The sequence below is a fragment of the Sus scrofa genome, unplaced genomic scaffold (genome assembly GCF_000003025.6).
Source record: "Sus scrofa isolate TJ Tabasco breed Duroc unplaced genomic scaffold, Sscrofa11.1 Contig1971, whole genome shotgun sequence".
Lineage (NCBI taxonomy): Eukaryota > Metazoa > Chordata > Mammalia > Artiodactyla > Suidae > Sus > Sus scrofa.
In genome coordinates, this window is record NW_018084995.1 from 72,676 (window position 1) to 87,541 (window position 14,866).

Below are 14,866 nucleotides of genomic sequence, written 5' to 3' on the forward strand. Positions count from 1 at the left end.
GAGATAGAGTATTCCAACAGTACAGAAAAATGAAAAAACTGAGTAACAAAATATTGCAGTGTCAGCAAAACAACCATATTTTCCATTTTCACAAAACAAGGACCAGTACAGACCCCAGAGAGAAAGACTGTAAGGCCACAAAGATTGTGAGAATATGCTTCTTGTCACAACCAGTCATCCAGGTTTCAAGTCTCTTCTATTACTTAGGGAGAAATTCTGATGTCAATGAAATATAAGAAAAATTCAGTAACAATTAAGCCATGTTCCATATTTTGAGAGAAATACAAAAAATATTCCATGACCAGAAATATATGATACAAATTATTAAATTATTCATATACACTTTTTGTTATGTATTAAAAGCACTAATATCCACTTTGAAATAAGACAAAGACATGAGCATCTGAATGCCTCATTTGTTAAAAGAGAGTTAAGTTGCAGAGAAAAAGTACTCAGTTGAGATCAAAGAAGTAAAAGTAATTAAAATTCTGGATCAACACTCAAATTAGAAAGTTACAAGAGCTTTGTAATTTCACTAAAGAAAAGTGACTCTTTTCTATCACTATTTCTGAATCACTGATAATTTTATCTTATTGTTACTATAATTTTTAATTAAGAATAAAGGATTAAATAATTTTTAGGTGTTTATCAACCTTTTACTTCCTTTCAAAAATTATACCAGGAAGTCGCTGGCCTTTCGCCATATCCTACAAGGAATTTCAAAATTTTCAAATTAATTTATTTAATATTTTATGTTAAAGGTAATGATCATCTCTATATATCATAATGCAAATAAGATAATGTCAATAAAAATGTGCTTTTTATTTTTGGAATTATTTATTTTTTTCAAGGAATTCTTAGAAAAAAGCATTGGGAATTTTTTCTCTCATATATGAAACATACTTATAAAATTGCACTGAAACAGTGGGTGTTTTGATGCTAGAAATAGATATAATAACTATATCTAGTCACTTATGTGAGAAAAAGAATATATACATGTATGTGTGACTGGGTCACCTTGCTGTACAGTAGAAAACTTACAGAACACTGTAAACCAGCTATGATGGAAAAACAAAATTCATTAAAAAAAAACTAATGAGAAAAAAAGTCACCTCAAAAATTTATAAATATGAGTTTGTATGTTTGAACTGAGTGAAATTTTAATGTACATAAAATTTTGATGCACTGTATTTCCTAAAAATAAAATAATATTTTTGTTCCTTTGCCTGAAATGCATGACATTAAAATTCACAATCTACTTTACCTAATTCCTATGCTTAAATCAGAGTACTTAAAATTGTTCAATATAATTATTAGTATACAAGCTACATAGCATTTACAGTGATGTACTAGCAATCCTGCCTTCCTGCCTTAACATCCCTGAGTAAGTGGATTATATTGATAATTAAAAAAAAACTTTATTTCTATTGGTTTCAATTTTGTCTTGCAGTCAGCATCCTTCTTGGAAACTGAGAAGGAATATGGCCAATTTCACTACAGTGAGTGGGTTTCTCCTCATGGGATTTTCTGCCAAGCCTGAGCTAGAAGTCTTATGGGCCTCTCTGTTCTTAGTCTTATACTTAGTGGCTTTAACTGGCAACACACTCATTATCGCTGCAACTTCCATGGATGACAGTCTCTACTCCCCTATGTATTTCTTCCTCAAACATCTTTCCTTCTTAGATATATGCTATATCTCTGTGACGGTACCAAGGTCCATTTGTAACTCTTTCAGGCATACTAGCAATATTTCCCTCTGGGAATGCATACTGCAATGTCTGGCTTTTGTTCTCTGTGCATCTGCTGAGCTGGCCATGCTCACAGTGATGTCCTATGATCGCTACGTGGCCATCTGCCTTCCCCTGCGCTATGAAATCATCATGAATGTCAACACCTGTATTCACGGAATCCTAGCCGTCTGGATCAGTGGGGTCGTCTCTGGAGTTATGCACACATCTGCTACTTTCTCCATCCACTTCTGTGGTGCCAACGTCATCCACCAGTTCTTCTGTGAGGTTCCCCAGCTCCTAAAACTCGCCTGTTCTAATGAGTATGTCCGTGAGCTTGGGGTCACGGGCTTTGTGTCCTTGGTGGCATTTCTTTGCTTCCTCTCCATTGGCTTCTCCTACACACGCATATTCTCTACTGTGCTGAGGATCCCATCTGCCGAGGGGAGAGCCAAGGCCTTTGCCACTTGCCTCCCCCATCTAGCTGTGGTCACACTGTTTCTCTCTACTGGTGTCTTTGAGTTTCTGAAGCCACATTCTGACTCTCCAACTGCATTAGACTTTTTGCTTACTCTTTTTTATACTGTTCTGCCTCCCACACTTAATCCGATGATCTACAGCCTGAGAAACAAAGCCATGAAGGCAGCTCTACAAAGGGTTGTTAAAAGAAGAAAAGCCTACCTCTTTTGCTGAGTCACGTCTATCCCTTCCTCATTAAAGAGACAAATCACAATCTACTGGAAAAACATAACAGAGTCAATCAAGAAATTAAAGCTCTGGAGTTCCCGTCGTGGCGCAGTGGTTAACGAATCCGACTAGGATCCATGAGGTTGCGGGTTCGATCCCTGCCTTTGCTCAGTGGGTTAACGATCCGGCGTTGCCGTGAGCTGTGGTGTAGGTTGCAGACGCGGCTCGGATCCCGAGTTGCTGTGGCTCTGGCATAGGCTGGCAGCTACAGCTCCGATTAGACCCCTAGCCTGGGAAACTCCATATGCCGCGGGAGCAGCCCAAGAAATAGCAAAAAGACAAAAAAAAAAAAAAAAAAAGAAAAGAAATTAAAGCTCTAATAGAAGTCATTATGAAGAAAGCCATAGGAATGGACTATCTTTGAGTCACAAAAACATTGACATGGAGTTAGACAAAAATTACACTGGTATGTGCAATAGATTTAAATCTTTCTTTTTTTTTTTTTTTTTTTTTTGTCTTTTGTTGTTGCTGTTTCTTGGGCCGCTCCCATGGCATATGGAGGTTCCCAGGCTAGGGGTCTAATCGGAGCTGTAGCCACCGGCCTATGCCAGAGCCACAGCAATGCGGGATCCGAGCCGCGTCTGCAACCTACACCACAGCTCACGGCAACGCTGGATCGTTAACCCACTGAGCAAGGGCAGGGACCGAACCCGCAACCTCATGGTTCCTAGTCGGATTCATTAACCACTGCGCCACGACGGGAACTCCAGATTTAAATCTTAATCCACAATGTCAAGTCTGATGAAAATGTGAATTTCTTTCATTCTAAAGTCTCCAAATTGATTTTCCTTCCTGGTTCGTTTCTATCAAAGTAGAGGAAAATTCTTCTTTTTCCCTGAGTTACACTCAAGTTTGGAATATTATATAGTATTGAAGCATGCAGAATAACCACCTGGTTCAATATTCTCTGGCTGTTCAAGGGTCCAACTGCTGTTCTAGTCATCTTTCAGGGCTTCAATTGGTAATGCACAATGGTCACCATGGAAAAGTCTATGTCAATTGTGTTATGTGAGTGAGAAGCTTAAGTAGAACAATAGTCAGTGAATCAGAGAATGAATACAAGAAGAAATAAAAACACAATTAAAATAATGTTTTAAAAAGTCACATTTGAAAAATAGCAAAAACTTGATATAAATACAATATATAGTGACCAAAAATTAAAACTTGATGGATAGTACAAGCAGCAGATAAAATTCAAGAAAAGACAGAAACAATGCACTGACAGATCCAAGAATTTCCCAGAAAATGAGGAAAAAAGGAAAATACTTTTTGGTTAATGAAGAAGACTTAGGAGTCACAAAGATACAGAGGAAAAAGTTCACTATTTGTCTAATAATAGTTACAGAAAGATTAGTGTCCATGTATTAAGAGAATGCATAATAGGCAACATCCAGTGAAACAACATTGACGCCAATTCCCCAGAATTCTTAAAAATACAGATCTTCAGGATTGAGAAGCACAACAAAAATTGGTCAGTGTATATAAAATGGATGGAAAAGTAGTTATACCATCCTGAAACTGTGGAATAATAAAAATGGAAATTTTAAAAGTTTTAAAACACAAAAAGTGACTTTATGTATGACTGACCAGGTCACTTTGATATACAAAAGAAATTGACAGAACACTGTAAATCAATCATAATAAAAATTATAAAAATAAAACTGTTGAAATATAAAAACAAAAATTAACAATAAAAATAAAACAAACCAATCTTATATCCCAGAAGCTTTACTGTTTTACCTTTCATATTTAGTTCTATAATCCATTGGAAAATAAACATTGCGATGGAATAAAAAAAGTGTCATTGGTCATTTCACTCATCGATATCCAAATTAATTGGAAATAAACTTCTCTCAAAAAATTGCAGTTGGTGCCTTTGTAATAAATTTAGAAATTATATGTGTGTGAGGTTCTTTCATCTATTCAGTTGATCCCTGTGTTTATGCTTATTCTATCAAGCTCCATTAATTACTGTAGCTATATAGTAGTATTTTATATTGGATAGTGTAAGTTTTCTAACTCTGTTCTTCCAGATTTTGTTATCTGCTCCAGATCTTTTGCTTATCCATATGTTTTAGAATCAGGCTTTTAATTTGAAAAAAATATCTACTAAGATGTTGACTGAATTACATTGAATCCATAAATCAAACTGAACTGTCTTCTTACCCCACTGGACTTATCAGAGGATTTTTAAAACTCTCCTTATAAGTCCGCTGGCTCATTGCTATTGCTCATCTCAGTATGGTACATAAATTCTTCTTTAATTACATAATAGAAACCAGTAAAAAGCAAAAGATAAAAACTGAACCGTCTTCTTTAAAAGGAGGCATTTTCCAATTTATTACCAAGAAACTTTTAAATTGATCTAGGTTCTTAAAAACCCTATCAGAAATGATAACTAAATTTGGAGTAGTGGTTTATACATCTTTGATTTGATTTATTTCTATAATTCTAATGTTACTGTAACATGGAATTTTAAAATTTAATTGTCTAATTTTTGTGGTCGCTATATAGAAATTCGATTTATTTTTGTATATTGACTTAATATACATTCATCCCCAAAATTTACTTATTATTTCTAATAGATCCTTATAGAGGCATTCAAATTTCTATTACACATTGTTTTCTGTAAATAAAGAGTTTTATCTCTTATTTCACACAACTTAAAACTGTTACGTATTTTCCTTGCTTTTGAGCTGGCCAAGGACAGATTAGAATCAAATTATGGTTTACCTTCTCCCTATCAGTGTAATCAGGGGCAAGTGCTTATTTTTTCAGGAACTTTTGTATGTAAGACATGGATGCAACACCTACCTTGAAAAACAATTCAGATAATGTGTATGATGTGTTGCACAGATCATTGCAAGCTGTCCAATAAATAGTAGATACTAGTAAGAAAAATAACAATAGTCAAATGCAGAACACTCTAATACTGTAATGGTGGTGATTAAATCACCTTAACTTTAATATAAAAGGTAAAAGATAAAATTATTTAAAATTATTCTAGAAGAGTGATATCACCAAGAAGAAAACATAGATAATTCCCAGCTTCACTCCCCATCCCAAGAAGAATAACTAGCAACTATTCATAGATAAGGCATCACTGAGAAAATGACAGAACACAGAGATGAGGCCAAAGCAGTTCCCTGCACCACAGAGACCAGGACAAATGGCATTAGAAGGGGAGGAGGAGGAGCTCCCTGCTGCCTGCACTGCCTTTCCTCCAGGTCAGTGCAGCACCACACTGAGAGGTCTCCCTTGAGCCTATGGTTTCTCCAGTAGGGAAAAGAAAGACCAAGGTGGACATCCCATGCTCCCCAACATTGTGGGTCACTGCATGGGGACCCCCACTTCAGGCTTACCCCATAGGGACGGCAAGAGGGCTCTACAGAGCTTGACTGCTGGGAATAGGAATGTGATGGAGAAGAGGAAGGGGCTTCCAACAACTAGCATTTGCATCTTGGAAGCAGAGTGCTGCCTGTACCACCCAAATCATAATCCCAGCTAGCAGTTTTGCTCATTTTCAGAGAAAAGAAGGTGGCACAGTCTGACCAGGAACGTGGTCAGGGCACAGGTCTGCCTACTGGGGGCCCTCAAGTGTAGAGCCTTTCCAGGGCTGCAGCCTGGGATGTTGCCTCTGCCACCTAAGCATTGAGCCAAGTCATAGCCCAGCGCACAGCTGAATAGAGCTGCCAGCACCACCTGACTAGAAAGCCTGGTCAGAACACCTACACAGCTGCATAGCTCACTAATGCTCTTCTGGAATGCCTGGAAGGCATAGCTGATTGTTTATACAGTAAATCCAGTGACTCTGATCAGTAAGGGAACTTGGGATTTGGGTCAGCTTGAGTCATGTCCATGAAGAGTCCTGCTAGCCTTGGAGCTGGTTCTCCCCCTCCATGTAGGCAGGGAGACAGATTGGTAGCCACATCCATTATCTAATGGACCCTTCAGCTTTCCCAACCAGGGAACCTAGCTAGACTATGGGGAAGCTTCACAGCCCATATAGCAGCCCTGCTTAGAGTGGATTTGAATGAAGAACACAACCCATGGCATTCCCCATCTACAGAGCAAGCCAGTGGCCCCATTTAGTCAGGGAAATCAGTACACAGCATTGCCTCATCCAGGACACAAACAACAAAATGTGCAGACCCTGCCAGGGCAGAGAAGCTAATTCATACCCTCACCTATGGATCAGTATAGGAAGCATGACCAGAGAACCCAGGATAAGGCATCACAGAGACCATCCTACAGCATCACACTGGAAAGAGAACCAAGCCAGTAGCCATATTCTACTATTTCTCAGTCAGGGGAACACTCTCCTCCCCTCCACCACCTCATAGCTCAGGATGTAGCCTATCACAAAACTAGACCCTGACACCAAGCCCAATTGCTCAAGGAGATTACCAGCAATCTACAGATTCAATGGAATCTCTATCAAAATACCAATGGCCTTTTTCACAGAACTACAACCAATAATCCTAAGATTTGTGTATAATTACAAAAGACACCAAATAGTCAAAGCAATCTCGAGAAAGAAGAACAAAGCTGGACAAATTACTCTCCCTGATTTCAAGCAATAGCACAAAGCTATACTACAAAGCTATGGTCAAAGTAATGTGATAGTGGCATGAAACCAGGTGTATAGATCAATGAAACAGAATAGAGAGCCCAGAAATAAACCCTCACTCATGTGGTCAATTAATCTGTAACAAAGGAGGCAAAAATATACCTTCATGAATCGGTGCTGGGAAACTGGACACCTACATGCAAAAGACCAAGCTGGACTGCTTCCTCACACTATCTATGAAAATAAATTCAAAATGGATTAAACTTAATGTAAGACCCGAAACCATGAAACACTTAGCAGAAAACATAAACAATACACTCTTTGAATTGATCTTAACAATATTTTTTTGGATGTTTTCGCCTCAGGCAAAGGCAACAAAAGCAAAAACAAAACAAAACAAAACAAGTGGGACTACATCAAACTGAAAAACTTTCATACAGTGAAAGAAATCATCAACAAAATAGAAGACAGCCTATTGAATAAGAGAAGATATTTGATAAGGAGTAAATTTCCAGAATAGACAAAGAACTCATAAAACTCAACATCCAAAAGCTCCAAACTGATTGAAAAAAGGCAGACAAGAGTTACCTGCTGTGGCTCAGCAGGTTAGGAACCTGACATAGTGTTCATGAGGATGCAGGTTTGGTCCCTGGCCTTGCTCAGTGGGTTAAGGATCCAGCGTTGCCACAGCTGCAATGTAGCGGGCAGATGCGGCTCAGGTCCAGGTTTGCCATGGCTGTGGCATAGGCCAGCAGCTCCAACTGGAAGCCTAGCCCAAGAACTTACAAATGCCACAGATGCAGCCATAAAAAAATAAAATAAGCAAATTTTACTTAAATTCTCTGAGCCTCACTTTTCTTGAGGTATATAGGAATGATTTTAGTACTTCCTTCACTGGTTGTTTGAAAGAAGTAATAAACTAATACATGTAAAGAACTCAGAACAATAATTTATACAATCGGCACACAATAATTGGTTTTTATTTGTATTATATTCATAGCATATTCTATCATAAGAGATTATTAATAGGATGAATATATAATGAACTTATGCAAAGCCACAAATATGAACTTCAATAGAAAGATGGACAAAGTACATAACATTTATAATTAATTAGAAAGCTTGGAGGGGATAAGGATCAAGATGGTGGAGAAATAAGATGTGATGCTCACTTTTTCCCATGAACACATCAAAAAAAATTGACATGTAGAATGATCTGCACAGAACATCTACTGAATGCTGGTCTTAAACCTTCAAAAAGGGCAAGAAACCCTTCACATAACTGGGTAGAACAAAAGAAAAAGAGGTGGGGGGAAGGAGAGAAAAGGAATCAGGATGGAACTGGCACTCCTGAGAGGGAGCCGTGAAAGAAGAAAGGAATCCACACCTGGAAGCCACCTAATTGACGGGGAGATTTGCCAGGATGGAGGGACCTCAAAGTTGCCGAGAAAAGCACAGCAACTAGACCGAGGACAAAGCAGAATGTGAGCCACACAGACAATCTGCACCACTGCCACCAGACACCACAGACTGAGATGCTTGAGCAGGGGCTGGGCGCTGAGATTCACACTCCTGAGTTCAATTCCTAGGAGAGGACTAGGGTTGGCTGTGTGGAGACAGCCTGAGGGCCTAGGGAGCATTGCACCATGGGCCAGGGAGCAGAACGCCATAGCTGAGGAAACCTCAGAGGAGGTCTGGGCCCATAGGAGAAGCAAGGTGCCATTGTTGGGAGGGCGCGAGAAGGAGGGGCAGACCACCATAGGAATATCTTTCCCTGAGCACACACACAGTCTCAGAGGGCAGGGTGCCTCTAGCGCAGGCTACAGTTGGCGAGGCACCACTTGCTTGGGCTACAGGAGACCAGGTGTCTTTTGTGCGGGCTATGGGTGGCCGGGCACCTCTTGTGTGGGCTAAGGGCAGTAGGGTGGGGGTGTTAAGTGCCATGTGGTGTCTCTTCTGTGATCTACTGGGGGGTGGAGGGGAAAAAACCACAGCATTCATCTCAGAAACCAGAGGGGGGGTGTGGCCCACCACAACTAGGGGTCTGTGAACAGGCTCCACCTGAGGACCCAGTCACCTCAAAATTTGGAAAAAAAGAGGGCACTGCAACCAAGCACCACCTGTTGCTGCTCCCACTCCTGCGGGAACACACACTGCTGCTGCCACTTCCACACAATAGACACAATAGAAAAGCTAGACTTCACTGACATTTTCAGGACACCATATCCAAAAAAATTAGGATATACATTCTTCTCAGGTGCACATGGAACATTTTCAAGGATCAATCACATAAGGGGCACAAAACTAACCTCAACAAATTTAAGAGTACAGAAATTATTTCAAGTAACTTCTCTGACCACAATTGACAAATGATAATCAAAACACGACCATTCGAAATCTGAGATTTCAGAAAAGAAGTGCCTAGAGGGAAGTTAATAGTGATACAGGCCTTCCTCAGAAAAGAATAAAAATCTCAAATTGACAATATAACATACCACCTAAAACAACTAGAAAAAGAAGAACAAACAAAATGCAAAGTCAGCAGAAGGAAGGAAATCATAAAAATTACAGAGGAAATCAGTAAAATAGAGATTCAAAAAACAATACAAAAATAAATCAATAAAACGAAGAGCTGGTTCTTTGAAAAGGTAAACAAAACTGACAAACGACTGGCCAGACTCACAAAGAGGAGCGAAAGAACAGAAATAAACAAAATAAGAAATGAAAAAGGAGAAATCACAATGTACACTGCAGAAATATAAAAAAAAAATGAGATTACAATTGTATGCCAACAAATTTGACAACCTAAAAAAATGGATAACCTTCTAGAGAATTACAGCCTCTCAAAATTGAGTCAAGAAGAAATAGATCAACTGAACAGACCGATCACTAGATATGAAATTGAATATGTCATAAAAACACTCCCTACAAATTAAAGTCCAGGACCAGATGGCTTCACAAGAGAATTCTACCAAACATACAAAGAGGAACTGATACCCATCCTCCTTAAACTTTTTCAAGAGGTTAAAGAAGAAGGAACACTCCCAAATGACACCACTTTTATCCCAATACCAAAACCAGACAAAGATACCACCAAAAAAGAAAACTATAAGCCAATAGCTTTGATGAATATAGACATAAAAATTCTCAACAAAATTTATAGCCAGCTGAATCCAACAACATATAAAAAAGATCATACACCACAACTAAGTGGGAGTCACACCAGGTTCACAAGGATGGTTCATCATACCCAACTCAATCAATGTCATACACCATTTTAACAAAAAAAGTAAAAAAACCACATGATCATCTCAATAGATGTAGAAAAAGCAATTTACAAGGTCCAACATCGATACATGATTAAAAAAAGCGGCTATAGAGGGAACATACCTTTAACATAATAAAAGCCATTTATGACAAACCCACAGCAAATATAATACTCAATGGAGAAAAGCTGAAAGACATCCTGCGAAAATCTGGAACAAGACAAGGACGCCCACTCTCACCACTTTTATTCCACATAGTACCAGAAGTCCTAGCCACAGCAATCAGACAAAAAAAATGAAATAAAAGGTATCCAAATTGGAAGAAAAGGAGTAAAATTGTCATTGTGTGCAGATGACATGATACTAAATATAGAAAACCCTAAGGACTCCATACAAAAACTACTCGAACTGATCAACAAATTCAGCAAAGCAGTAGGTTATAATATTAGCATTCAGAAATCAGTCACATTTCTGTATACTTACAATGAAATATTAGAAAAGGAATACAAAAACACAATACCTTTTAAAATCGCACCCCAAAAAATCAAATACCTGGGAATAAACCTGACCAAGGAGGTAAAATACTTATATACTGAGAACTATAAAATATTAGTCAAGGAAATTAAAGAAGATGTAAAGAAATGGAAAGCTATTCCATGCTCCTGGGTTGGAAAAATTAATGTTGTAAAAATGGGAGAGAGAGGACAAGATGGCGGAGGAGTAGGGGGACACGCTCGCCCTCTCCCACAAACACAACAAAAAAAGCACATCTACAGAAGAAATGATCGCACAGAACAGCAACCAATCGCTGGCAGAGGAACCTAAACTCCAATAATGGCAAGAAGTTCGTGACATTATTGGGCAGAACGGGAGAAAAGAGGAGAGTGAGAGAAGGTGAATCCGAGGGGACGGGCGCTCCCGAAAGGGAACTGCGGAGGAGAAAGGGATCCTGCACCCTGGAAAGTCTCCTACCGGGCGAAAGATCAAATGAACCGGAGGAATCCCCAGATGCAGAGAAGAGTGTAGCAGTAAGTCGGAGTACGGAAAAACGGATCAAGAACCCAACGGACCATCTGAACTACGGCACAGTCACCAAAAATTGAGACGCCTGGGTGGGCGCTGGGCACCGAATCCTCGGCTCCAGAGGTTAGTCCCGGGAAAGGGCCGGGGACGCCTGGGTGGGGCTGGGCACGAGACTCGCCTCTGAAGGTTGGTCCCGAGAGGGGGCCGGGGGACGCCTGGGGGGGCTGGGCACCAGACCTCGGCTCCAGAGATTAGTCCCCGGCTAGGGGGGCGGGGAAGAGCGGAAACTGCTTGGGAGGTCTCTAAACCATTTGACGGGGCAGAGACTGCCTGGGAGACTAGAAAACAAAGCTGTCGCAGAGGAAGGGAGCAATACTCTAGGGGCGGGGAAGTGGAAAGCCGCCTCAGAGGGAACCTGGGAGAAGAGCCTGGTCTGCGCCCGTGCTGGGGAGCGGAGAGAAGAAGGGGTGGGTTCCCATAGAATACCCCCCACGCCACAGCAAGCTTACAGGCCCGCTAGCTAGCAGAAAGCTGTGCTTCCCAGTGCATTCCTCCCCCCACCCCCGCCACCCCCTACGCTCTCGGGAACCTGGGGCTGCCTGCCATCCAGGAGGGCTGGCCTCAACAATTGCCTGAAGCCTACCACCGCAGGGGCTCTCCCTGCACAGGCCTGCTTGCCCTTTGGAGGGGCTACACTTCCACAGAGCAGCACCAAACACCACCAGCCCCTAGAAAAGGCCTGCAGCCCAGAAAAGCTAGAACAAGCCTAGCCAGGCCGTGAATAGATCGACCTAATTCTCCGACGGTTTTTCTGAGACGGGCTCCCCCGGGGAGGAGCCTCTTGGGTCTCCAAGGGCCTTGCTACCCGCCCAAGACCCCAGGGGGTGCTAAGACCTAGTGGACCAGCTGCATAGGACTGCCAGCTCCAGGCAGGACCCCCTGCAGCCCAGAAAAGCTGCAACAAGCCTGGCCGACTTAGGAAAAGATCTCAGACGGTCTTTCTGAGTCGGGCTGCCCTGGGGAGGAGCCTCTTGAGTCTCCAAGGGCCCTGCTACCCGCCAAGACCCCAAGGGTGCTGAGACCTAGTGGACCAGCTGCATAGGACTGCCAGCTCCAGGCAGGACCCCCTGCAGCCCAGAAAAGCTGCAACAAGCCTGGCCGAATCGGGAAAGAACTCAGACGGTCTTTCTGAATCGGGCTGCCCTGGGAGGAGCCTCTTGAGTCTCCAAGGGCCCTGCTACCCGCCCAAGACCCCAAGGGGTGCTGAGACCTAGTGAACCAGCTGCATAGGACTGCCAGCTCCAGGCAGGACCCCCTGCAGCCCAGAAAAGCTGCAACAAGCCTGGCCGACTTGGGAAAAGATCTCAGACGGTCTTTCTGAATCGGGCTGCCCTGGGGAGGAGCCTCTTGAGTCTCCAAGGGCCCTGCTACCCGCCCAAGACCCCAGGGGGTGCTGAGAACCAAGTGAAATCTGCTACCATCATGGGGTGGACCTCCCAATCCTGTCTGCCCTCAGGAAGTCCTCCTTTGCTTCAAAGAAACACTGTTATTCCATCAACACTCCAGAAAAGCCACACTGCCTCAAAAAAGATTGACCAACAACGACAGCCCTCAGGAAATATTCCACGGCAGTGACAAGGCAAACACTACCCGATAACGGAGAGTACAACTCCCTCAGGAGAAAGAAGACAACAAGCAAGATGAAGAAGCTGAGAAACCACCCCCAGTCAAACCAACAGGAGAACTCACCTAAAACAGTCAACAATGAAACAGATCTCTGCAGTCAGACAGACCTAGAATTCAAAAGAGAAATACTGAAAATACTGAAGGAATTAAGAGAAGATATGAACAGTAATGCAGATACCCTCAGAAAGGAGCTAGAAAATATAAGGAGGAGCCAAGAAAAACTAGAACATTCATTTGCAGAGATGCAAACTGAACTAGGGGCAGTAAAAACCAGAATGAATAATGCAGAAGAACGAATCAGTGATGTGGAAGATAGAATAATGGAAATCACTCAATCTGGTCAACAGACAGAAAACCAAATCAAAAAACTGGAAAGCAATATAAGAGACCTATGGGATAATATAAAACGGGCCAATCTACGCATAATAGGAATTCCAGAAGGAGTAGAAAAAGATAAGGGAATGGAAAACATATTTGAAGAAATTATCGCTGGAAACTTCCCAAATCTAAAGGATACTGGATTCAAGATACAAGAAGCACAGAGGGCCCCAAACAAACTGAACCCAAACAGACCCACACCAAGACACATCATAATAAAAATGGCAAAAGTTAGTGATAAAGAGAGGATCCTAAAGGCAGCAAGAGAAAAACAGAATGTGACCTACAAGGGAACCCCCATAGAATATCAGCTGATTTCTCTACAGAAACACTACAGGCCAGGAGGGAATGGCAAGAGATATTTAAAGTGCTCAAAGGAAAAAATATGCAACCTAGAATACTTTATCCAGCAAGAATATCATTTAAAATAGAAGGGGAAATAAAAATTTTTCCCAACAAACAAAAATTTAAAGAATACAGCAACACAAAACCCAGGTTAAAGGAAATATTGAAAGGGCTTCTCTAAACCAAAAAGAAAGGAAGGAAAGGGAAGAAAAAAGAAAAGAAAAAAAAAAAAAGAAGAAGAAGAAGAGGAAGAACTAGGACTGAGGAAATCGTAATCAGAGAGCAGTCACTCAAATAAGCCAGCATACAGATTTAATCATGAACATGCTTCAAACAAAATAAAATTAAAAAGAAAAAATAAAAGAGTCATCAAAACCATAAAATGTGGGCAAGGGATGTCAGGAGGTAAATAACCCTTTTTGTTTATATGTATGTCTCTCTTCTTAATTTTAATATAATAATGAAGTGTTTGAACTTACAGGACCATCGGGCTAAAACACACAATTATGGGAAGGGGTTAGCATACTTAAAAAACAGGGCAACCTCAAGCCAAAACCAAATATTGCATTTGCAAAAAATGAAAAAAAATACACTCAAGCAGATAATAACAGGAGACCATCCAACCAAAAAAAAAAAAAAAAAAAAAGGAGAAGAATGGAGAACCATAGAATCAACTGGAACACGAGGATCAAATGGCAATAATAATCATCTATCAATTATCACCTTAAATGTCAATGGACTGAATGCCCCAATCAAAAGACACAGAGTGGCTGAGGGGATAAAAAGGCAAAAACCTTCAATATGCTGCCTACAAGAAACTCACCTTAGGACAAAAGATACATATAGATTGAAAGTGAAAGGCTGGGGAAAAGTATTTCATGCCAATAGACATGACAGAAAAGCAGGAGTCGCAACGCTCATATCAGACAAAATAGACTTTAAAACAAAGACATAAAGAAAGACAAAGAAGGACACTATTTAATGATTAAGGGATCCATCCAAGGAGAGGATGTTACTATCATCAACATATATGCCCCAAACATAGGAGCACCCAGATACATACAACAAATATTAACAGACATAAAGGGAGATATTGATGAGAATACAATCATAGATCTCTTCTT

The 14,866-nt window shown here is 40.9% G+C and overlaps 1 protein-coding gene across 1 annotated transcript; it reads left to right on the plus strand.

Moving 5' to 3' along the window:
* Positions 1–1,374: 1,374 nt before the first annotated feature.
* Positions 1,375–2,443, plus strand: LOC100156512 (olfactory receptor 14J1-like). Its single transcript, XM_001928220.2, has one exon. It carries the CDS (start codon positions 1,482–1,484, stop codon positions 2,418–2,420), a length of 939 nt encoding a protein of 312 aa, XP_001928255.2. The 5' UTR covers positions 1,375–1,481; the 3' UTR covers positions 2,421–2,443.
* The last annotated feature ends 12,423 nt before the right edge of the window (positions 2,444–14,866 follow it).

Coding starts and splice junctions, on each gene's coding strand:
- LOC100156512 (XM_001928220.2), top strand. CDS start 1,482: ATGGCCAATTTCACTACAGTGAGTGGGTTTCTCCTCATGGGATTTTCT.